The sequence below is a fragment of the Telmatherina bonti genome (genome assembly GCF_933228915.1).
Source record: "Telmatherina bonti genome assembly, chromosome: 20".
NCBI classification, from domain to species: domain Eukaryota; kingdom Metazoa; phylum Chordata; class Actinopteri; order Atheriniformes; family Telmatherinidae; genus Telmatherina; species Telmatherina bonti.
The window spans coordinates 21,101,279-21,127,127 of record NC_136618.1 but is presented as its reverse complement, the minus strand read 5'-3'; the positions used below and the strand labels follow the sequence as shown (position 1 = coordinate 21,127,127).

The 25,849-nt window shown below is 41.8% G+C and overlaps 1 protein-coding gene across 1 annotated transcript in view; it reads right to left on the bottom strand.

Moving 5' to 3' along the window:
* Window positions 1-1,243: 1,243 nt before the first annotated feature.
* slc4a2b (solute carrier family 4 member 2b) overlaps window positions 1,244-25,849 on the bottom strand; it is a 27,005-nt gene continuing 2,399 nt past the window's right edge. Inside the window, exons 2-23 of the mRNA XM_079260211.1 lie at window positions 18,825-18,993; window positions 18,496-18,716; window positions 16,467-16,594; window positions 15,520-15,743; window positions 11,543-11,679; window positions 10,857-10,946; window positions 9,934-10,114; window positions 9,713-9,848; window positions 8,946-9,147; window positions 8,757-8,862; window positions 8,487-8,671; window positions 7,594-7,810; window positions 7,316-7,522; window positions 7,050-7,198; window positions 6,753-6,947; window positions 6,168-6,389; window positions 5,834-5,923; window positions 5,588-5,754; window positions 4,050-4,303; window positions 3,766-3,935; window positions 3,515-3,688; window positions 1,244-1,371 (exon numbers count right to left, since the gene is read on the bottom strand). Coding sequence (XP_079116337.1) covers window positions 1,291-1,371; window positions 3,515-3,688; window positions 3,766-3,935; window positions 4,050-4,303; window positions 5,588-5,754; window positions 5,834-5,923; window positions 6,168-6,389; window positions 6,753-6,947; window positions 7,050-7,198; window positions 7,316-7,522; window positions 7,594-7,810; window positions 8,487-8,671; window positions 8,757-8,862; window positions 8,946-9,147; window positions 9,713-9,848; window positions 9,934-10,114; window positions 10,857-10,946; window positions 11,543-11,679; window positions 15,520-15,743; window positions 16,467-16,594; window positions 18,496-18,716; window positions 18,825-18,993 — 3,705 coding nt within the window. The 3' untranslated portion in view covers window positions 1,244-1,290. The remainder of the gene's footprint in view (window positions 1,372-3,514; window positions 3,689-3,765; window positions 3,936-4,049; window positions 4,304-5,587; window positions 5,755-5,833; window positions 5,924-6,167; window positions 6,390-6,752; window positions 6,948-7,049; window positions 7,199-7,315; window positions 7,523-7,593; window positions 7,811-8,486; window positions 8,672-8,756; window positions 8,863-8,945; window positions 9,148-9,712; window positions 9,849-9,933; window positions 10,115-10,856; window positions 10,947-11,542; window positions 11,680-15,519; window positions 15,744-16,466; window positions 16,595-18,495; window positions 18,717-18,824; window positions 18,994-25,849) is intronic.

Here is a 25,849-nt window from a genome sequence, read left to right as displayed (position 1 = left end):
CAATGCATTGAGATTGTCTAAGCAGCCTATTTTGAAGTTTGATGGACCAAGATGACAAATGTCAGAAATGTTGAAACCAAACAAAGTGAAATGTGGAATGTTGTAATGTCCAAATATGTTGATCGATGCTTATTCAGACTCCGTGAAGTTATACAAGAAGAGACTAAACTGCAGCTTATTGTTCTGACCACAAAGGTAATTACACAAGACATTTGGCACCCACTCAAAGAACCTAATAAATTACAGCATTTCCCATAAACCAACCAACACCAAGTGACTCCTTACATTAGTACTGTAGTGCCCGAAACACGTGTTAAGAGACATTTTGGGTGTATTTTATTAGGCCACTGTCTCATTTTCTTCTTAAAAGCAAGACTGCATGGGCAGAAACAGATAACAAAAAAATGTCATGGCATTAGTGTAACAACAAAAATTGCATTCTCATGTTTTGGTTTTTGTGCATCATCATAACAGTCCTCTCGAAACTTCTTCTGCTGGTGATCTTGCATCACTGCAGGCACAAAATCTGACAAGGTTGAACATCACTGAAACCATTGCATCATGAATTACTATAAATGCATGTATGATTAAGGAAGGGCAAGCTTAAAAATCAATTAGTTAATTTAAATATCTCATCTAAATCATTAGATTTTTTTTTTTTTTTTTTTTAAAAAGAGGTTCATAAGGACACTACAAGGCTAAAAAAATTACATATACAGTCATTGGTGTTCACAGTCAGGTTTGGTGTTTAAAAAAAGTGTTATGAGCTACTGTTCAGGTAAAGTGATTAGCTGTCTAAAATAAGACAGAAGGAGAAAAAAAAAACATCTCAGCACATCAGTTTCCTTCATAAGGCGCTTGGTGAGAATAAAAAAGAAAAAGTGACAAACTCGGCTACCACTTATGTTAACGTTAAGGAATGTATCCTATATATCTTCCACATATTCAATGTGAATCATAGCAACCTTTCAGGGCTAAAAACTAATCAGTCTTGCAAATCTATCTATCGTTACGTTTCATTTTGAGCTCGAGATCACATCATTTGATTTGGAATCTCTTGTCCCCTGAAATAAATGTTTCATTTTTTAAGTATTTCATGAGTGAATCAAAGCTAATACTCTTCATTCATTCACAAACAGCTGTTAACCAGCACAAAAGCTACTTATTTAGATGTTTGGCTAGACCTCCAGCAAAATTTATGACTCCACCAAGATGTCTTGGGTTTTTGCAGACAGATTTTTGGTGTCCACTGATAAGAGGTTTGGTGGCAACATCAGGGCATGTTGCGGGTTACACAGGCATATGCATCTCTGAGTACTCGTCGTGGCACTCACGCTCTTCAAACTTTGGCTCTGCATCATCTGCATCCAGCTAAAAGGGAGAGAGAGATGTCACAGTTATCACCACATAAAATAGATTTAATACTAACTGCAGGTAGGTTGAAGTAAAATGAATGAAAATGTCCCAGTCCACACAGCAAGAGGGACCATCCATCCATCCATATTCTGCCGCTTATCCGGGGTCGGGTCGCGGGGGCAGCAGCCTAAGCAGGGAAGCCCAGACTTCCCTCTCCCCAGCCACATTTGCCAACTCTGCGGGGGGGATCCCGAGGCGTTCCCAGGCCAGCCGAGAGATATAATCCCTCCAGCGTGTCCTGGGTCTTCCCCGGGGTCTCCTCCCAGAGGGACGTGCCTGGAACACCTCACCAGGGAGGCGTCCAGGAGGCATCCTGACCAGATGCCCGAGCCACCTCAACTGGTTCCTCTCCATGTGGAAGAGCAGCGGCTCTACTCTGAGCCCCTCCCGGATGACCGAGCTCCTCACCCTATCTCTAAGGGTGAGCCCGGCCACCCTGCAGAGGAAACCCATTTCAGCCGCCTGTATACGAGATCTCGTTCTTTCGGTCACGACCCACAGCTCATGACCATAGGTGAGGGTAGGAACGTAGATCGACTGATAAATTGAGAGCTTCGCCTTCTGGCTCAGCTTTTTCTAACCACGACAGACCGGCGCAGAGCCCGCATTACTGCAGACGCCGCACCGATCCGTCTGTCGATCTCGCGCTCCATCCTTCCCTCACTCGTGAACAAGACCCCGAGATATTTAAACTCCTCCACTTAAGGCAGGACCTCACTCCTGACCCGGACAGGGCAATCCACCCTATTCCGGCTGAGGACCATGGTCTCAGATTTGGAGGTGCTGATTCTCATCCCAGCCGCTTCACACTCGGCCGCGAATTGCTCAAGCGAGAGCTGGAGATCACGACCAGATGAAGCCAACAGGACCACGTCATCCGCAAAAAGCAGGGACCCAATCCTGAGGCCACCAAGTCGGATCCCCTCAACACCTCGGCTGCACTTAGAAATTCTGTCCATACAAGTTATGAACAGAATCGGTGATAAAGGGCAGCCTTGGCGGAGTCCAACCCTCACCGGAAACGAATCCGACTTACTGCCGGTAATGCGGACCAAGCTCTGACACCTGTCGTACAGGGACCGGACAGCTCATACAAGGGGGTCCAGTACTCCATACTCCCGGAGTACCCCCCACAGTAGCCCCCGGGAGACAAGGTCGAATGCCTTCTCCAGGTCCACAAAACACATGTAGACTGGTTGGGCAAACTCCCCTGCCCCCTCCAGGACCCCAAAGAGGGTATAGAGCTGGTCCACTGTTCTGCGACCAGGACGAAAACCACACTGCTCCTCCTCAATCCGGGATTCGACTATCCGGCGGACCCTCCTCTCCAGGACCCCTGAATAGAACTTACCAGGGAGGCTGAGGAGTGTGATTCCCCTGTAATTGGAACACACCCTCCGGTCCCCCTTCTTAAAAAGGGGGACCACCATCCCAGTCTGCCAATCCAGCGGTACTGCCCCCGATGTCCACGCAATGCTGCAGAGGCGTGTCAGCCAGGACAGCCCCACAGCATCCAGAGCCTTAAGGAACTCTGGGCGGATCTCATCCCCCCCCCCATTTCTACCTAAGTCCCAAGATCAACTGTGATCATTAATTATAATCATAAAAAAAAAGGTTTTTAAAGAGACAAAACAGATGAGTGAATATTAGTTGGAAATAATGTTGCTCAATCCTTTCCCACTAAATTCCACAGACTCTGCAGCTGTTGTGCTGGGTCACGGTGGTCCACCAGAAGCCCTGCACCTCATCAAGATGGTTTTCACACATTTACTGCAGCATTCCTTGGCATTTATCCTCCAAGTCTGTGAAATTCCAGTTTGGATGGGGGGGGTGCAGGAACAATATGTTTTGGAATAATGCTGCTGCATCCCTGCAGGCATATTCAGCCTCGGAGGATAAATTAAATACTGCAGCTGTTCTGGTGGATTGAGTGCTGCCAGCACCTTGCTAAAACTGTTTTCACACATTTACTGCAGGCCGAAAAGTTTTCTTAAATGTAAAGTTACATAGTTGGCAATCAAAAAGTACACCACTAATATAGGACATGATGTCTGTAGCTGTATGAGCGGCACATGGCGCCCTCTTGTGGCTAACTTACACATGCCATCTCTCTGGCAGTGAAGATGCGTCGCAACAGGAACATCTTGACAGGGACTGTGAGAATGAGGAGAAAGGGGAAAGCCAGGGACGCCTGGGTTGACATGACAGTCCACAGGACGGCCAAACACACAATCTGGATGGTGGTGAAGAGATGCATGCGCAGTGTACGAACCTGGAGGATGCATAGAGGATCCATAAATATTTTATCCTAATCCTACAGGTGTGGTTGAATGATGCTATATTACTCACCTTGCGCACATAGGTGTGGTCAGGGTGGTACTTTGGTGGCATGAGGAGCAGCATCATCCGCTCTGTTAGCTGGATGCCATTGAGTGACATCACACCCATGTAGAGGAAGATGCCAAACAGCACCGCCAGTGGAATCTGACGCAGAAGGTCACCTATCACAATTGACAAGCCTAGGGACAACAAGGGGCATTGGATCAATTTGCCATGAAGAACATGAAGTCTGATTGGAAAAAATAACTTGGAAATGCAAACAGAAGGGCTGAAATGTTTCATTTAAGACTCACCAACCATGACAGCAACTAGGAGCCCGGTTACCCTTTGTTCCTTCACTTCCTGGATGCGAGGTTTGTCTCCAGGGGCGACGGCCTTGCTCATGACAGTGAGGGCATTGACGTGGGTCACTGAGCGAACGGTGGCAGCCGCCATCCATGGCAGGCCAAACAGCGCTGAGCAGCCACCCAGAACCACAATCAGAAGCAGGTCCAAGTGGAAACCTGAACCCTTCACCAGCATCCTCTCCTTCTTACTGACTATGAGGCTGGGGGACATCAAATGCAAACAAAAACAGATGGTTTAATACATTACCAGGTTTTTTCTGAGCTTTAATTTACTGAGACAGCAATAACAGATGCATAAAAGCCATTTAAGAATGAGGCATTACAATTTTTTTTGTTGTTTCTGACAAAGATTTACAAACTTTTATGAACAGAACTCGTAGGCTCAGCCAAGAACATGTCTTCATGTTTGCTTTTTACAGCAGAGCTGGTCCTGTTTGCTCCTAAGAGAGTTGTAGCCCTCAGCTGGAAAAGGGAGGATATTCCGCTCAAGATTAGAAGCAAGTTGTTGCCTGATGGAGAGGAGTTTATGTTTTTGGGGTCAGAGCAGAGAGGGAGGTTGACAGGCAGATTGGAGTTGCGTAATATAGATGTTGCATAGTTTGTTTTGTTAAAGAGAGCCAAGACCAAAATGAAAGCTGTCAATTTACCAGCTTAACTACATTCTAACCCCGACACATTTTGGACATGTTCTACCTGAAGGAAGCCTCAGGGCCAGAAACAGGACTAAGATGGTTTGGAATAAGTGTAGCTGGGTGGAAACAGACAGTTGTGGGCTATTGTCTTCATAAACCAGTATCAGGTAAAAAGCATAAAATAGATGGATGGATGGATGAATACTGTTGTCTCCTCTAGTGTGTATTAGATTTTTTTTCCACACTCAGAGCATTTTCCACACCTTTCTCTAAATAAGGAAAGACATTTTGCTTTTCCATACAGGATTTCTGAAGAGTCCAACTCATGGCCATGATGGTTTCTTTTTTTTACAAAATGAGTTTTGTTCATGTTTTTAAATGTTTTCTATATAGTATAACTTGTGTAAATGCAATATTTGAATGAAATACATATAATTATCTTATCCAGGAGTTCTTATCTTATCCAATGTGAGCACAAAGAATAATAAAGAACACGTCATTAGAAAACATGCATAACTAATCGAATTGTTATGTTATTGCATTAAATGTGCTACAATGCAGCTACCACAAATACATACAAGGTATAATTACACACAAATTAGAGAACATGGGATGTTGCACAAATGATAAAAATAAAATGATCAAAAAGCATTTGTTTACTGCTATAATGATTCTTTCCAGTGTTTCTGCGGTGAGCTTGCAGAGGTGGTACCAGACTGTTCCTTCATTTTCAGACCTTAACCTCATATCAGTTTAAAGTTGTACAGTTAAAATTAATTCAGTTTCAGTTAATAATTCACCAATATATATCAAAACAAATCCAATGTGATCTATGTTGACTAATTTACTCACGTGGTGATCTGAGTTTCCATGAAGATGAGGATGAAAACTAGCAGAGCTGGCAAGCAACAGGCAAACATCATCCAGATGGGGAATTCACCATCAGAGCCCAGAGGATTGATGATCCAGCCTCGTTTGTCTGGACTTGTCACAGAGAATCCTCTGGGAACGCTCAGTTTCTGGACAGAAGACAAAGACGGTACTCAACACGACTGCATTTTGGACTGCATGAGGGACATAAAATCCACTAGGACTCACCTGTGTATATGTATCTTCGATGGAGTAATCCACCAAAACCATAATAAGGATTGCAATAGGTACTCCAAAGTCTCCAATAACCCTGCGTAACTGGACAACATAAGAAAGAACAGTGTTGAAACAGTCAGCAAAATTAGCATGTTGGCTTATTTACCAGCTCACAATAGAAGCATCTGATAACTTGATCACACAAAAACTGAAAAGCTCCAGGACACGTAACAAAGTCTATACCTGAGCTGGAATTAAGCTAAATACTACTTTTATAATATCTTATGTGTCATTTATGTCACGAGAGGGGTTACTGCGGTTTCTCGGACTCATTTTAGATCCTCACCCTTCCAGGGAAAAACGCGCTGTTCTTGAACTTGCGCAGGTAGAAAGCAATGAAAAATGTTCCAGCCATGAGAACCAGAGAGAGCAGCGCAGTGTTGGGCTCCCCGATGACCTTCACGGGCTGTGTGCTGTTGCTCAGCATCACAGTGTTGTTCTCCATAGCGACAATTCCTTCTGTGCTGTTGTCAAGGGCGCAGCGTTTCAGTGGGTGCTCCTTGAAAATCTGCACACAGAGATTGAATTATGAAAGGTACAATCAAATACACACAGTTGTGAAAACAAGCTTTACCTTTATCTGAAAGAAAATGGAATTATCCCGTAGCTCAAGGGCCTTCAAGGCTCTAAAAATAACTAAATCTCCCAAATTCATACACCTGGAAAGTAATTAAGTTCTCAATCTATTTAACTATCAAAGCAAATCAGTCACAAAAAATTACAGGTGCTACTTAGGAAAACACTTCGACCCCGAGTTCTGAACACTGTCCAAAGATTAATCTGTTCAGGTTAGCGTCAGCAACGCAAAGTTGCAGCATGCCAACAAAAACTTTTTGCAATCAGGACTCATTATTTCAAGTCTCAAGCGTACCCTGCCAAGCTTGATGAAGGTCTCGCAGATGAAGATGAGGGAGATGAGGAAAGAGAAGATTTCCTGGGTGAAGCGGGAGACGAAACGCACCAGAAAGCTGCCCTCAAAAGCAACTGTGACCACCACGATGATGATGAGCCAAAACCCGATCCAGACCCGACCCGTTAGATACTCTATGTCGTTTGCTTTGCAGAACTGTAAAGACACAGAGCCGTGAAATAAAACTTGTCCTGACATTTACATGTATGTATTTGTTAAAAGTCAGATGCTCAGTGAGTGCCCAGTCTGTAAACTTACACTGAAAAAAGCTTCTTCAAAAACCAGTAAGGGTCCAGAGAAGCCCACAACCAGCAGTGGCTGGGCTCCAAGCAAACAGAAGAGGATGCCCTGCAACGCTGTTGATACGATCAGCTCAGAGACGCCAATCAGACCGTCTGTCTTCTCGCCTAGTGACAGACATGCACAGCATATGAACACCACATTCCAGCACAATTACATCTTAACTTTACAAAAAACCTGACTAGGAATTTGTAATAAACGTGAAACTTCCCACAAAGACTCACCGAGCAAGCCTCCGAACGTTATGGCCGGAGAGAGGGCAGCAAAGTAGATGAAAATAACTGCAGCCATGCACTGACTGTTCAGGGCATCCTTGAAGTCGCTGACATATTTTGGGTAACGGCGTCGCACGTCTCTTATCAGCCCCCCAAAAGGGCGCCCTGTACGCTGTAAGGGGTCATCTGATTTTTTTGAAGGTGTGAGGAGGGCCTCTGATTGACAGACAGGATGGGCTGTCAGTAACAAGAAGTCATAAAAGAAACTGGACTTATGAGAAGCTCACCTTTTTCCTCGAGGCTTTTAGGCTTCTTGGCGAGCATTTTGACCTCTTGTTCCTCCCTCTTTCGCAACATTTCCCTCTGGAAGCGGGCAACGGAACGGAGCAGCTCATCGTCTCCCATCTCTGAAGGTGGCAGCACGATACTGCAGTCCAGGAAGCTGTTGATGGCGTTAAGCAGGTCCTGCCTGTCGTCTGCCAAGTAAGCTGCCTCGTGAAATTGCTGGGTGGCAAAAGAGATATGAATTAAACCGATAAAATAACATCAAAGGAGACATTTTTTCTCCTGACTGAAAGTTTTTTCATAAATTTGCTTGTTTGTTCATTTCACCTTCTTTTCTAATTTTCTATTTTTTTCTAATTTTCTAAATGACACCTGCTTGATTTTGGGATTTTTACTGATATCTGAGGATGTTTTAGAGAGAAACACTTGACTTGACCTTATAATTCCAATGAATCATCAGTGATTCAGACTTTTTTGTTGAGGCAGATGGCTTTCCTCCCTGAGCCGGGTTCTGTCGGAGGTTTTCTTCCTGTTAAATGGAAGTTTTTTCCTTCCTAATGTCGCCTCGTGCATGCTCAGGATGGGGGATTGCATCAAAGTCATGATTCGATGCAATCATTTGGTTTCTATTATAGGCTATGTATGAATTGGTTTGAACTGATGTGAATGTAAAGTGCCCTGTGACACCATTGTTGTGAAGTGGCGCTATACAAATAAAGCTGAATTGAATTATAATTGCAGCGGTGGTTCATTCAGAAGAAATATGTAGATTTGCATGGCTAAGTTTTTTTGATCATATTGTTTGTGAATCCTTAAATATTTCTCAACATACCTTTTATATACTGCTATATTTTTGTAAAACTGCACTTAAATCTACTAAGTGATGCTTGCTTACCTTGTCAGACATGAGAGTAGAGATGGAGCGTCCTATCTGATGGTAGTCCATGCTGGTGGTTGGAGGTCCAAGCAAAACGAAGAGGAACCTGACTGGCACGGGGACTTCCAGGACAGACTCCAGCTCCACAGCCTCCTGCAGCCGAACAAACGCCATGGTGGGCTGCTCCAGGAAGTCCACACTGCCTGCAGGACCGCAAGACAAAAAGACATCGTCAGGTGTGACTGAAGAAGTATCTGCTTCTGTTTCAGTAAAACATCAGGAACTTACCCACGAGGACCACTGTGGCCTCAGCATTCTCAGGAATCTTCTCCAGCAGCTTCAGCTCGTGTTTAGACTTAGACCGATGCATGCCAGAGCCCAGAGTCGGCTCTTTCTACTCAAATAAGAAATGCGCAATCAGGAGGATGAGGAATAGAAGCCGCTGGGATTTTTGTAAAAATCTTCCGACTCAGTTACCTGTAGATCATTTTTGTCCATGTCTATGTGTGTGTCGGTGTCCCCTGTGGAGTTGGCGGAGCCCATGAGGGGGTCGGTCACTGAGGGTTCCTGCTGATGGATGTGGTTGGAACTGTGATGGTGTGCGATCAGACTGCCAAGGCTGGCTGCGGAGATGTTTCTGGGGAAATGGCTACTGTGCTCCTTCTCATCGCTCGGGTGACTTGGGGAGGTAGGGAGATGTAGAGAGAGGGTGAGCAGGAGGAGGAGAGGCTGCGACCAAGCATAAAGCCATCTACTAGCAGGATGTTGGCAACAGTAAGGGAAGAGACAATTTAAAGACTTAAAAGACCTGGTTATTTCTTTGGTTTGAGGCCAGAGTGTGTGTAGTCACCTTCTTCTTTACGTTAACAGCAGTAGATAGTGTTGTTATTAATGTTGCTGACAGGACTTCTTACGCATTTGTATGTAAATGTTTGAGCTAATGATCTCTTCTACATTTGGTGTTGAATGTTTGAGTAGAGCGGATAAGACTGCAAGTGTAGAAAACAGGAAAAACCCTCCATTTAAAACAAAAAGTGTACAAAATCAGATTTTTGTCAAGACCACCTAGTCGAGATAAAAATTCTCTTATTTATTCAAAAACCTTGTAAAAGCTCCTGTTCATCCTGTGATGTCTGAAGGTATTTCAGAACCATGAAATAAGTTGAGCATCCACGACAAAGAAATGATGCTTCTGTAAATACACTTTTGGAGCCTGCTTGTTGCCATCAGCCATATCCTGTCACCTGTGTTTAAGTAGCAGAGCCCTCAAAACGTTGGCCCTGTCTTCAGCTTTAATCTGATCCGAAATGACCATCTTCTCCACCACTTGGTGGGCAATGCCAGGCAGTGTCTTCTGGTCCAGGTCCAACAGCACTGCACCTGAAAACACACACAAACAGAGCTCAGTCATCTGTGAGATTTAAGAAATGCAGCATTAATGTTGTTGCATTTTCCTTTCTTGTACCATGGGAGATTGTCTTTCTAAGCTCCAGCAAACTGCGGAAGGACAGTGAAGCAACGTGAGGTTTCCCCCAACGGTCCGTCTCCTCCTCCACGTCTTCCTCAAACTTGATCCAGCGGGCCGTTTCCTTCCACTGCATCTCCTGGTTCTTGTCCATAGTCAGCTCATTCAACTCCACAAAGACCTGAAGGCCACATCAGACAGAAGCCCACAGATGCAGACAAGTGATTGTAAAGAACATTTATTTACTACTGCCTGCACATCCTTAGTGGACATTTGGTAAACAAGGAACCTGTTGGTCATTTGGTCTCATCAAGCATGATTTACTGCTGTTGTAAGAAAATAAGCTGCATATACAAAAACAGACCGCATGCTTATAATTATATTAAGTAAGCCGTTTAGAAATCACAGGAAAAGCAAAAAGAAAAAAAAAAGGATTGTTTTACCCATCTCCACTTAGCATTTTTAAAACAGCAAATGAACGTTTTAATTGTTTATTACACCATATAATGCGGTTGCATTTGTCAACAACGGCATAACTTGAGTTGTGGTGCAAGTCTCCACTCTGAATGCATGAACTGAAGCAAGCTTACACAGTAAAATACAGATGTAATAATCATACATCTTTTTTTTTTTCCCAGGGTATCTCCTTCCAAATGTTCTTAAATCTCTACATGACCACAACATAATGTGTAATAAACAATTAACTTCTATGAAGTGACTAAAAAGTCTGCTGCACCTCATCAGCCTTCCCCTTAGCATCCATCATTTGTTAAAAGGATGTTAATTGAACACCATGCTGGTCAGTCCTGTGTCAAAAACATGTCTTTAGTCTCACGCCCAGTCCCATTATACACCCTTCTCCATGCCTGTGAAACCACGCTTGCACAGGTCAAACCTCACTCTGGCCGGTCACCCAGCCTCACCTTCTGGTACCGAGCCATTTGACTGCAGTCCATATTTAGCAGGATACCGTTTGGCCGCGAGGGAGAGCGGTACAGAACCACCGGTAATGGCTGGAGGAGCGAAACGGCGCAGTAGAGAGCTCAAACACAGACTCAACCAACAGCACCACAAAGGATGAGACCCTCACTTACACACATATCCAGGTAATTCTTCCTCATCACACACACACCTGACAGGGGCTTTGTGTAGACTGGACTGCATACAAATGTATGTGTGTGTGTTAATAAAACATAGCTCTCCTCTTTCTCAGGTGCTCCCAGTATCTGATTACCTCAGCTACTCTCAACCCTCCATTTTCTTTTCTGCATGTGAAAGGAAAGAACTCATTCATTCATTTTTAATTGTCTCTCTCCCTACCTGTACAATTAAAAAAAAAAAAGAAAAAAAAAAAAGGGCCTGACTACACTCAGGAGGGAGAAATGGGAAAACATCTCCAATGATCTGTCATCATTCATTACTACATTTAACGTAAACAAGCAAAGCTCTAACATCAGGATCTGAAGTGCAGAACATAGATTATAGTTGAACGTCAATTCAAATAAATGTTTCTGATCACTTTAAAACTATTTTTATGTAATTAAAAGAGAATTTTCTTCTTTTTTTAAAGCTGCTGATAGATGAGTCGAGTCTTGCTGTAGAGTCTTACCTCGTGTGGGGTACGGTCCTGCTTTCGGCTGCGGGTTGTCGGCTCTTTGTGGTCCTTGCCAGTGTGCACCACTTGTCCCTTAGTGCTCTTCCTGACGAGGTGTCTGCGTACACCAGGAACATCCTCAAAACGATGACCTGGAGGAGAAGACGAAAGGCGAAAGATTAGAGGATACGTTAATCCTTCTAACAGTAACTCTGACAACGATCAAAAAGCTTACACGACTCTGAAAGCATGATCCTGAAGTTGGAGAGATCCGAGTCAAATCTGAACAAGTCACAGTTTGTGCAATTCCAGACTTATATTGTGCTTCTGCAGCACAGGCCCGCACACACACTGACCTTACAACCCAGGTTCAAATCTCTGCCCACCTAGTCACAGGCTCCTTTGCTTTTTTTTTTTTTTTGTTTCTATGGTCCCGCAGCAGGGAGTAGTGTTACTCATGCTGGCAGCACACCAGACATTGAAAAGGATGTGGAGAAAGACACTGGATAGCACAGACACTGAGTAGTTCTGTCAAGAGCTCAAAGATCACTGGAACTGCTTGCAAAAAAAAAGGAAAAGAAAAACTCTACAGATGCTATAAACCTGAACCAATAAATGAAAAATTAAATCTGTCTGATGATAAATACCGAGAACACCTGAGATGCTGTTAAGAAAAAGGTAAAGAATCAGTCGACAAACACACTGAAAACTTGGCTTACCATGATCTGAGCTTGCAAGTATGTAACAAACTGTAAGGTTTTTGAGATTCTTCTTTAAAGTTTTAGGTCCTTTCAAGGACAAAAAGACATTTTGTCTCAATCTTTTATCTGCGGCCTTGTTTGTTGTAACATCTCTTCCACTGCGATGGAAAACTGGCGTCCATGGGTGAAGGTGGGTTGGCTTTGAGCTGGCACTGCCAGTTGACTTACGTGCCCCTCCTCCCTCCCTTGCTGCTCAAACTGGAGCTTGACAAACTGGGAGATGCTGCCGTTTCTTGCCCGGCATCTGACCCCCCCATCATAATGCATCAGCAAGCAGAGGTGTTAACTGGCTCAGGTCGGACAAAAGCTCAGGGACAGTGATCTAATAATTCCTGTTGTTGAGCAGCAGCCAGACACACGGACACTTTCCCAGGATGATTTACAGTGGCGGGAAGAAGATAAAAAGAAGACAAGGGGAACAACCGGCGATGAACCTGTTCGCAGACTCAACTTTTTGTCAGTAAGCCTCATAATTACCAAATATTAGTCTCACACCTCCATCGTCAGCATCCTTTATAAGGCCTTGAAGTCAACTTAACGCTAACTCTAGTTTGACTCCTGCAGTGATTAAAAGGTTGACAAGTGGAATCAAGGTTTCACAATTAGCCACAAAGTTGGCTTGGTTCTTGGTCCTGGGGCCTCAGCTGACAGCGGGAACGCCTAATTTAATAATGCAGACCTGTCTGCCATACTCTCTAACAAGTTGCCGCTCTCTGCTGAGGGGTCGACTTAGTGACGTAAATCACCTCAGCCCCTGAACACGGGCCCACGATAACATCACAGGACAGTGGGTTACAGGATGCAAGAAGCAAGGACTTGATAAGGTCCTGCCAAGCCTTGATGCTTTTAGATGAAGCAAAGAATTTGCAAAGCTCGGAATTCATTACAACAAAGATGAAGTGATTCAGGTGGAATAAAGCTGAAGTCTCAAACCACCAGCATTATTGTACTTGTTGGATCTTTTTGTTATTGTTGATCCTAATGACTAAATTTTCTAGTCTAAACTTTCCAGATTTAAGTAAAACTGAAATGAATATGGGTTGTTATCATCTGCTGCTTCGTCATAACAAGCAGATGCGACATATTGTTACTGTCAATATAAAATTAATTAGGTACAGTATACTGCATAAGTCTTGAACTACCCATAAGTTCTCTAAATATTGCTTACAATTTGTCAGGCTTCCTTTAAATTCCTGTTATGTTGTCTTGATCAATAGTCTCCAGGCTTTCTTAAAGTCTTAAAAAAAAAAAAAAAAAAAAAAAGACGTAGGTTGCTTGTTTACTCTCTTTTAGTCTTGTCCTTGTACCGGTACGTTTTCATTTGCATGGATTTATGCTAAGCAATCTAAAATTGACTTGTTTATCAAACATTTAACCATCATAAAACAACAATAGATAAACTGGTTTCTGTCTGCACATAACTGAGAAGCATTTCAAATTGTATCTTGAATAGCTTTGTTCTTACTAGCAGCCTTTTACAAACACATATTTGCTTTGATTCATTTAGCAGCATCTACAAACAGTTTTTGAGATGACAGTTATATTAAAAATGTATTTTTGTACCAACAAGGCAATTAAGAAAAGCACAATTAGATGAAGACTTGGCATCATAAATGGTCTCCAGACATTCTCAAGAAGCCAATCTTAAAGGGGTGCTATTATGGTATTTGGAGTTTTCTGAGCTTTCTACAGTGTTACAGTGTTGAATCCTCATCAGACATGTGAACGGCGCTGTTTTTTTTATCACCTAAACACATGTTTGAGTTTCAGCACTCACTCAGTTTGGTTTCCATGGCGATGAAAAACGTGTCGTTTTAGAGAGTTTTTTCTACTTGGAAATCCTTGTGACGTCCCGGGGGATAAGGTTCGGTGATTGGTTACCTTCTACTTGTTAACAAGGGCATGTACAAATACATCAGGCGGGTGGAAAACGTCGGATAAAGTTATTTCCAACGATGGCTGGTGAGTTGACCAAAGAGAGACATCCTGCTGCATTCGTTGCTGTGGGTTGCTGTTTTCCACTTTATTTTCAGGGTCTGATTCAGGTTCCAACATGTAGGGCTGTATGCCATGTGTTGACATTGTATTTTGTTTTTTATTGAGTTCATATTAGCCTAATCCTTCTGTTTATGAGATGTTACAATGACGGCGAAAGCAGGTGCGGTGCGCGCTCCCGATGTAGTGCAGTGGCGGGAGGCGGGGCTTAATGCGGAAGAGTCTCAATCCACTCGTTTTGCCCACAGGCTGATCTGACAGCCTACGGAGAGGGTCGGTCTGAAGTAAATAAAGCGATTTGTGACAATAACTCAATCAATCCCAGCCCTTCTGGTCTCAGAAATAAAAATAAATTAGCCTGAAATGCACATAATAGTTCCACTTTAAAGAATGCTAAACAACACAACACAAGAACAGGACTGAAAACCAGCAGCGACTTAACTTGAGGAATGAATCCCCCCCAGACTTCAATATTACTGAAGCAGAGTGGATCATCTTGAAAGCAAAAAGGACAGAGCGCAACAGGTATCTAAAGAAAAAGGAACTCTTTCTGAAGAAGTTAGACAAAACCTTGTCTGAGAGGGTTTGGGCTGTGTTGAAGAAAAAATGTACGGTAGTTGTGCCACATATTGACTTTCAAGCTCATTAGAATTGTGCAAACTCTATTTTTGCGTTGTATTTTGTACTTCAATCTATGTTTGCGGATGTATGAAAAAAAAAAAAAAGTGTTGTTCCCATTTCCCATTTATGAATAATATATGAAGAAATTAGGGTTGCCTCATAGCCTTTGCACAGCACTGATACTGTAGGTTTCTTTTTGGGAAAATTATTTTGTAAACTTAAGTACTGGCATAAGAGGATGCTCCTGCAGGTTGTTGCTGTGGTAACAACATTGATGGTAAGTTTGGCAAAAGCTAGCAATACAAGTTTAAGATTCAGTATTGCGTTAAATTATCAACATTATTAAACTGTTACCACAACTTTTATTTATCCATTTTCTATACCACTTAGTCCAATTAAGGGACTCTGGGAAACTGGTCATTAGTTTATCACAAGGCCAGTACATTCTGCAATATTTGCATTATCACTCTAAAATACGCCCACAGTTCAGTAATCACATTCCCACACATGGTCAAGAGAACTAAAATCTGCTCTGCTGTGTGGGAGAAGCTCATGAACTATAAAATGTTTTATTTTATCTGTGTTTTGATTTTACATATCAGTTTTAGCACTCACTCTTGATGCCATCCAGGTCAGCAGAAGCCAGAGTCTGAGCTTCGCTCTCATCCGTGGGGATGCGCTGGTACTTTGCCTGCTCAGTGCCTGTCATGTTGCCTGTGCGGCGGCGCTCTTGCAGGTCGTAGCTGCGGCCAGTGGAGGAGACCCGGGTCAGTGGTGGTTGTTCGGGTGGAGCTGATGGTGGAGGAGCAGGGCTGGAAATGTCGGGTGAGGCTGGTTTACTGCAAAAAGCAAGAAAGATGAGAGTGAGAAATCAGTAAATAACTGAGACCTGGCTGTTTCCAGGTGGAGCTCTTGTTTCCATGGACTAATCTCTACACTTGCTTTACTTCGTACGGTCTTCTGCTGCTGTCCTTCCAAAAATGCAAAGTGAAAGTTAGATATTAAAATTCTCAGCCATGATAAATCCTCCCAAAACAGACATAAATGACTTACCGTCTCAAAGTCACACCGTATTTCAGGACTGCTCACTAACAACTCAATCTTATACAAGTACCTTCCTCACAAAACTTTGGTGATCAGGCTCTTCTCCAATCCACTAACAAGAAGCTAAGGGTCTTACACAGATTTATCCCAGCTCAGATTAAAACCTCATCAAGTAGAAAAGTAAATGTCATAAGGAGGAGCCTGAGGCTGCTGAGGTGCGCAGTGTCGTCTATAGCGACAGGTGATATATGGCTCTGTGGGGGGAGGATTACTCTGGTTCATCAGATCAAGCCCAGCAGGCCCACTGGATGCCTTAGACATGGTAACGTACAGTGTTTGCCTCACAGCTCAAACGGGCATGAACCTGAGCGCTTTTGCCCAATCAAAACAGCTGCGAGAACATTTGGCAACATGATAAATACTTGCATTACGCAATCATCTCAGCAGGAAAGGCTCATTATAAACCAAACAACATCCATCATGCTTTTCTTCTGGTCAGAGAATTTGACAGCACTCACTCAGAGAAAGATGCATCTTCAGTATCCGTCCCCTCAGCAGAGAGCGGTATGATGTTGAGCTCTCGGGACGAGCGTGGGCTCTCTGTGCCGCTATGTTTGGCCATTTGATCTTCATCAGACAGGAAGAACTGTGAATGGAAAACAAAGCACAGGAGTCCCCGTTTACAGGCAGGAAATCAGTGTTTACACCTGCAATATCAGACAAAGGAACAACAAACACTGAACCGGCTTTAAAGAAACATCCAAGACAATCCAACATCAAACTAGTGAATGTGAAAAACAAACTCTTAAGTTCTGAGCAGTTTGAGTTTTTTTGTGTTTCTTTTTTTTTTTTATTTTTTTATTTTTTTTTTAATCATTTCCATTCATTTATGAGCAAGACATGTATCACGGGATAAGGAATGTTGGCAAGGAAAATGTTCAGCTTTCCCACTTTTTGAAACAATTTCTAAAATAAATTAAAACAAATAAAAGTAATAATTAGTCCAAGTCCTAATTGTTTTTCTAAACTTAACTTTCTCCTCAAACATTGGCTACTGTCAGTGTGTTCCTAAAAGGAAAAATAGTACACAGTCATTAATGCACATCTTGGCTAAGTGGGAAAAGGATATACCTATAGAGAATAGGTTTTTCTACATTATATTATTCACTCTTACATTTTAAGAACTTTTAGATTTTCTGTTTGGTAACATTTTTCTTTGAAGGCTGTGTTACAAAAAGCAGTGGCAAATAGCTCTGATAAAACTGGACTTTGAACCCAAAGTGAAGGTTTCAGATAGTGATAAAGATGTGTGAAAAATGCACAGCAGCATGCAGATTTAACTAATACAGCCAAGAAACTGATGCAAAGAAACATATTCAAATTGGATTCTGGGCATACTTTTGTGTAAAACAAAGTGTGAAAAAAAAAATCTAACAGTCACAGTGTAGCTGAAAGTAAACTTTAATTATACAAATACTAAAGACAACAGCTTAATAAGTTATTTTGAAGTATTTATGCAACAGTGAATGAAAATCACAACAGAGCATGAACACAACTCTGATCAGATCAGATCGGTTTTGCTTTGTTTACAACATAACAGCAACCAAACATGAAACCAATTAATGAATGATTAAGCTATAATGAAATATTCATAGTGGAAAATTATATGGTAATCCTACAACAGTGACTTAGGAATGTGAGCAGCATGAACAGCCGTTAGTACTGCAAGACTTATTAACCATATTTATGGTTTTACTCATTTAATCTGTATGGCAAAATAATTCAAACAATCTGAATATTAAAGCAGCTAATATAGAATGACTCAGTCTAAACTGATTTATGTGATTAAAAAGTTATTTAGATAAATTAATTATGTCTTATTAAGGGATGTAGTTTTAATTTCTCTTGAACTTCAGTTCCTTGGAAATCCTTGTTCAGCCACTTGTAGCTCCATGAACAGCGGCTAGAGATCCTTGGTGCATGGGAATCCGGGCATGGGACCCATTGCTACATTCATTCCCCACTCCCTCTCACTCTCTGTCCCGTTAAGCTACTGGTGAATATATAAATAATAAAATAAAGGCTACTAAAGCCCAAAAAGTAACACAAATAGCTACAGATTCTTTATAATTATAAGTAAAAATTGAAAGCAGTGCTGTAATCAATTTTGATGATATGATTTCTGTCCAAACACATGAAGTACACAGGAAGTAAATAATATAAACTGATAGACTGCTTTCTGAAAGACTTTGGCTTGTTTGCTTAAATTAAACCAAGTTTGTTTTCTCTGGGTTTGCTGTCACCATAAACATGTCGGCCTTCTTACCTCATTTCTTCCATCAAAAACACAAACTAAACAGCCAATACAAACCACAGTTTAGAGACAAGCTAAAGGCTAATTAACAGTCATCTCTATTTTTCAACTGTTTGTTGTTTGTCATCATGAAAAATCATATTTAGAGAATTAAATCAAAACAGGTAAATAAAAATGTCTATATTTTGCAGCATTCCTATGAATCAATAACCAACAAGTAAAAAGTACAGTACCTCCACATCTTTGACTTTCTCTGACTCAGATGGCGCTGAAGTTGTGCCTTCATCCTCTTCTTCCTCTTCATCCTCTCCCTCTTCGATGGGGCCACTGCAGGGAACATGGCTGCTTTTGTGATCTTTGTCCTTCCTCCGTTTCTTGTTGCTCTTCTTTCTGCGACCGTCAGAGGGCAGTTTGGACAGAGGCCGGTGGATGTGGTGAGAGGAGTGACGGTGGTCTACACAAACAGAACACACGGATGAGCCCGTCTCGAAAACGTTTCACATGTTGTCAGGTTTGTATGGCGAAGGTGCACACGAGAAGAGTGAGGCCTCCATTTGCTTACACTCAATATCCTCCTCATGGTAGGTGTGGCGCTGCTCATCAGGTACGGAAGCAGCAGGGCGGAGGATCTGTTGGATGCGCTGGACACCCAAAGCTTTATTCAGGTCCCCATCATCTTCCTCTACAGGTCTTGGAACCCCACGTGGAGAAGATGAAGCAGGAGGCTCTGGCTGCAAACACCCCCCAAAACACAAACAAATCAATCATAATAAATATGAACTTAACTGGGTATCTTACTGTCAAGAACACACAAGCACAGTTTAGCGTCATGTGTGCTTGCAGTTCTACCAAACCAACACTAGAAGGAGCTCTGCTTCTGTGAATGCACCACAGCCCAGACATCATATGACCACTTCTCACATGCATGAACTCCCAACATATGAGATTCAAACTGGAAACAAAAACCATGAACATTGATCAGTTTCACTTTTCCCATGCTGTGCTGTGACTTAGATCATGTGGGTGATAAGAGATCTGTTTTTTTGCAGCAACCTGCTGTGCCCAACCCTGCTGGTGGGATGTTGTGATAAGGATGGATCTACTCTGGTCGACAGCTTTCTGTCGAAGACACCTCATGGCAGAATAAATGTTGCCATGGCTACTGTGCAGGTACGCACAGATCCTGCAGCGAACCCTTCCTGCGGCAAAACTCAGGGGTCAGAAACCATCTGAGGCTAAAAGGAATGTTTCTCAGGACACCAACAGGTTTTTTTCTTTGCTACAGGGAGTAAACCGTGTGTGTGTATGTGTGTGTGTGTGTGTGTGTGTGTGTGTGTGTGTATGTGGTGATATAAGATTACTCTTGTGCATATGGAGCTTCTAGTTTTTGAGGCAAATTCATCTTTTTCCATTTGTACTCATCCAGCTGCTAGAAAAGTAGATTAAACACAAGTATATGCAAATTTCTTAGCAGGTGACTAGAAGCAACATGATTGGACTATTAAAGCAAATAAAAAAATATCTACAATGAGCACCAGCTTAAATCTTATTTGTTATTGCTTAGACACTTGAAGTATATTTTGCTAATTTAGCTACAAAGAAATCTCTGATTTTTTTCCACATCTTTATCTAAAGAAGTAGACTGCAACAAGGAGCAGAAACTGTTCCAGAAAAGATACAATATTAACTCAGAGCAACTCTTTCCACCTTTTTAAATCAGCACATTTTTTTTATACAACACTACCTGGAACATCAGCGCTCTACATCCCTAGAAACAAAGATGAGTTGGAGTGTGAAAGAGAGATTCCCATGACCCATGTAAGAATGCACCGTTTTACTATAATCTGTCTTTACATGCCACACACAGGTGAGAGAAAAGCAGAAAGCTGAAATTTATCTTTAAGACACACATTCAATATTGACCTAAAGTTTGATCCTTTGTACTGTTTTGCCTTCATGTGATTCTTAAAAAGAGGATTAAAGACTTACAATAACCTAAACACAATTCAGGACCCAGAACTGAAGAAATTCCTGAACTAGCAGTGCAGATATATCACATTTAAAACTAGATGGCTTAAAATGAGGAAACACTGGATTTTAAAAGCCAAGCTTTCTATAAGCAGAACTTAAAAACAGAACTGAAAAATTTGCTGACACAGGCAAAATGTTTAATTTCTTTTACTTGTCAGTCATTCAGTGTGCAAATATTTTGAGCGAGCTGGTCGATAGTGTGGTTTCACGGTTAATCCCAAGATCTAGGATAGATGTGTGATAGATTCCAGAGGAGGCTGGAGAATTTAACAACCCACATGCTGTACAAAAACAAGCCCCAGGGAGCTGAGTAAAAACAAATATGACCAGAAAATATAATTTTTTTTTGTTTTGTTTTTGTCGTGTAGGTTAGTTTGCTCATGGCTGTACGAGCTTCAAAGAACAGTTTGTGTTGACAGGACTGAATACCTCTGTAAAGAACTGCAGGCAGGAGGCATCCAGCTTCCTGGGTATAGCAGCCTTAAAATGAAATAATCGGAGGCCCATCAGCTAACCTTCCCGCTTCAGTCTACCAGATGTAGACAAGTTGTAAAAGCAAGTAGCATGAAAGAACAAACTGTATTTAAACGAATAACCTGAGGCCTCAAGTTGGACCTGGCTGCTTTCAGTCACTGTTCCTTAAAAAGCAATACAAATGATAGAAGCTAACCACCATAAGACATATCTAAACACAGACTTTGTGAAGCAAATATTGATTAACGTATTTAAAAAAAAAAAAAAGACAGGAAATTGGCCCTAGAAGAAAAACACGAAATTGCTTTATGAAAAATTTGGAAGTTTAAATAGATTTGAATGCTCTCTCCTACAAAAAAACCCAACAAACTTGTTCAAGTGGATCGTCACAAATATGTTGATCTATTTCAATCTAATTGATCTCATAACTTGTGCCAACCTAATAATAATAATAACAACTCATAAAACTTTCCCTGTTTCCCCGTTGCCCGGCTACTAACACAGTATCCAAACTCATTCATGGCGATCTCCGGAGACTTCAATAAAGTCTCCCTCTCTGCAACTCTACCAACATTCCAGCAGTTTGTCAGAGACAAAGAAAATAAGATGTTGGATTTGTTTTATGCAAATATGAATAATGGATACAGTTGTTCTGCCCTGCCTCCTTTAAGATCTGACCATAATCTGGTTCTTCGCACCTCCACCTGCAAGCCCATCGTTCAGCAGCAACCAGTCATAAAGACTATCAAAATCTGGTCTGCTGAAGCTGAAGATGCTCTTAGAGGAGGCTTTGAGGCTACAGACTGGAACGTCCTCTGTGAACCTCATGGAGACGACATCAACGCCATGACTGAGTGTGTGACAGATTACATAAAGTTCTGTGTGGACAGCATCGTCCCAACAAGAACAGTTAGATGCTTCCCCAATAACAAACCCTGGATCAGCAGTGATCTGAAAAAGCTGCTGAACATCAAAAACAAAGCCTTCAGGGATGGAGACAGAGTTATTGAGGGCAACACAAAAACAACTTAAAACACAAACTAAGAAGTGCAAGGAGGACTACAGGAAGAAGTTAGAAAGTCAGATCCAGCAGAATAACATGAGAGATGTGTGGTCTGGAATGAAGAAGATCACCGGCTTCAAGTTAAAGGGGGACCAGCCTGATGGAGGTCTGGACAGAGCTAATGAGCTGAACATATTCTTCAACAGGTTCAGTTCACCCCCTACCTCCAGCCCAGCAGACCACACACCCTCCATAAGCCCACTGCTTTCCTGTCACGCCTCTAATCTGTCACCCTGCAGCTCAGTCATGGACCAGAACACAGCTTCATCTTCCTCCACATCAGGACATCCTGAGACCTCCACCTTGTTTGTCTCCTGCAATCAGGTTATGAAGCAACTTGAGAAACTGAACCAGAACAAGGCTGCAGGTCCAGATGGTGTCAGTCCCAGAGTTCTCAAGACCTGCTCAAAACAACTATGTCCGATTCTCAAGCACCTTTTCAACACCAGTCTGTGACAAAATAGAGTCCCAGTGCTGTGGAAAACCTGCCTTGTTCCAGTGCCTAAAAAAACACAACCTGCTGAACCAAGTGACTACAGACCAGTTGCCCTGACATCTCACATCATGAAAGTCCTGGAGAGACTCTTGCTGGCTCACCTCAACCAGCAAGTAAACACCTTTCAGGACCCATTACAGTTTGCATATCGTAATGGACTTGGGGTTGAAGATGCCATCATGTACCTGCTCCAGAGAGCACACTCTCATCTGGACCATTCAGGCAGCACTCTGAGGGTCATGTTCTTTGATTTCTCAAGTGCTTTTAATACCATTCAGCCTGCTTTGTTATGTGAGAAGCTCCATAAATTCCAGGTGGATACCTCCACAACCACCTGGATCTATGACTACCTCACAAACAGACCCCAGTTTGTGAGACTGAAAGGTTGTGTGTCTGAGATGGATCTCAGCAGCACTGGTGTACCACAAGGAACTGTACTCTCACCATTCCTCTTCACACTGTACACCTCAGACTTCCAATACAACTCTGAGTCCTGTCATCCACAGAAATACTCTGATGACTCTGCAGTTGTGGGGTGTATCAGGGATGGACAAGAAGCAGAGTACAGAGAACTGGTCAATCAGTTTGTTAAATGGTGTGGTGACAATCATTTTATATTAAATACCAGCAAAACAAAAGAGATGATTGTTGACTTCAGGAGGAACAAGAATAAACAAAGCACTGTTTCCATCCTGGGAGACGAGGTGGAGGTGATGGAGGAATACAAGTATCTTGGAGTTCAGCTGGACAACAAACTGGACTGGAAATGCAACACTGACTACATCTACAAGAAAGGTCAGAGCAGACTGTACTTCTTAAGGAAGCTGAGACTGTTTAACGTCTGCACCAAGATGTTGCATATCTTCTATAAGTCAGTTGTGGAGAGTGCAGTCAGCTTTGCAGCCATCTGCTGGGGGAGTAGCATCAGAACCCGAGACTTGAAGAGAATCAACAAACTGATTAAGAAAAGCTGGTTCTGTGCTTGGAGTAACTCTGGAGCCGCTGGAGCTGATTGTCCGAAGAAGAATGCTGCACAAGCTGATGAAGATGATGGAGGAGTCTTCACACCCTCTCCACAACACAGTGATGAAACAACAAAGTGTGTTCAGTGAGAGGCTTCTTCAGGTCCAATGTAAGACTGAAAGATACAGAAGATCATTCCTGCCAGCAGCCAGCAGCCTCCGGAACAAGACCTCCTCAAATTAATTATTATACACTTCAATATTGAATTTACCTTTGGGGATTAATAAAATATTTTTTATTTGATTTCATTAAACTAAAAATCTAAGATGCACTTGTTCAGATAACATTAAAAATATTAAACAGTTATAAAAAATCCCAATTAATTTTTTTTAAGGGTTAATAAAAATGCAGCTACAGTTGGATGGTGTAGTACTTTGAGATAAGATGTTTTATAATGATAATAGCAACACAGTGACGTTGACCTCCTGGAATGCTTACCAAGTGTATTATCTTAGTTTAGCATTATAGACTGCTGACGTGCCAGATCACAAAAAACACAATGTACCTAAAGCTAATGATTGTTGGTTTATTTAATTATTGATCAACTCAGACTGAAAGATGATACATGGAAAATATCCCATAAAAGTCCTGAAAATTCCATTCATCTTGCAAAACAAGTAGTTTCAAGCAATTTATGAGCATAGTTTTCTGTAAGACAATTACCAGCATTTTGTACAAAACTTCACACTGCACTGCTTTGCAGACCTCTTGCATACAAAGAGAAAAAAGGGAAACTCACAAACCCCAACAGTATTTATCCTCTTTACAATTCATACTAAATCAAGTCTTATAAATGAATACATGTATGACAGAAGTCCAGAGTTTTTGTCTTTTATCTAGAAGTATCAATTGACTTTGCAAAGCAACACAAGCAGGCAGTCTTTAAAAAGTAGTGTGCATGTTCAGTGACTGTTGTGTGCTCAAGCTGATACCCAGCATACAGAAGCAGCAAGAGATTATCTGTGTCCTGAGGTAGTCTCAAATCCCACTCAGTCAGCATTTTAAGGGGAAAGAGAGGGGATAGGCTGCAGATGCTGTTGTGATCATGTCATACCACATAGCTGCTGTGTCACTGCATTCCTGCATATCTTAACATGACTCTGCAAGGAAGCCCAAGCACACAGGTCGATTTTCCTCTGAACGCACGAGTTGTAACAGAAACCTTTCACAAACTTCCTGTTGCATCATTAATCAAAGCCATTTGCTTTTAAAAGCCTCAACATCTGTAATTTCACCAGTTATAGTTGCCTGAAGTAATCTTTTTACTCCTCAATTTTATCTTAGAAATGATGTCTCACTGATTAAACTGAGCAGATGTGAGTCACTCATCAGAGTTCATATCAAGTTATGGGGAGGAGGTGGTATGGTCATTTAGAGCCAATCCTGATCGTTGGCCAGAGATTGTCTCATTTACAGTAAGCTATGTTGATGCTTCACTGGAATATCAAGGTTCACAAGTGTATTACAGATGACAGCATGACAACAGCTCAGAGAGTTTGCGCAAGGTGTGACAATCTATATCTACAATTCCTCACCTAAAGGCATGAAATGATCAAAATACTTTGAGTAAAAGTGGTCCCTTTTGTTCAGTACAACTTTACACTTACTGACTACAAATGACTACAAATGACTACTGAATACAAATGATGGTAGTACATAGAAGCTTGAAGGGAGCTGTTTGTGGCTGACTGACCTCAGTAACCCCTCTCATTAGTGTCAGGTTGCAAGCATAGACAAAAAGTGTTCAGGACTTGAGTTATGCAACTATAACTATGAGCTTTTTTCACCGTTTATCCTAATATAAAATATTAATTACGTTCACAGTTTTTCCATTGCTCTTCAATGTCAAGTTGGGTCATGCTAACTAGGCTAAAAGGCAACTAGTGTGGGGATATGAGTGGTTTCTAGCAACACATTTATATCCAGTTTTTCCTAAATTGTAAAAACATTTCCTAAAAGGGGAATGTATGAAAAAAAAGTGCTGTGAAAGTTTCTCAAAAGAGTTAAACTTTCTTCTTCTAGAGTTTCTTCCTGACAACAAACCCTGAGCTGAGATATGAGGACAAGAAGCGGAGAAGAAACTTTAAAACAAGAAATTAATGCTGTTACTGAACTAAAAACAATCTCTGCTTTGAAATAAATAACTTATTTAATACCAAACGTATCAGTAGGTCAACACAAATTTAAGTTGCCCCAATTTCCCTATAAGGAAATCTACCTTCTGACATCAGGAGGTAACTATCTGTAACTAGTGACATATTAAGAAAGCATTAAGTACAACTATTACCTTTAACTAATAATAGAGAAAATAAATCATAAATTTCTTGGCAAAGTAAAAGTGCACCTTGAAAGCACAAGAACTGTTAAACATTAACCACCTTTAGAGTTCTCAGAAGAGTACCTAAAAGACAAAACTCAGGCTAAATATAAGCCGCACAAAGTCTGTATTTACATTATTTAAGAGGAAGAATAATAACCAACAAGAAATAATAGGAGCAAT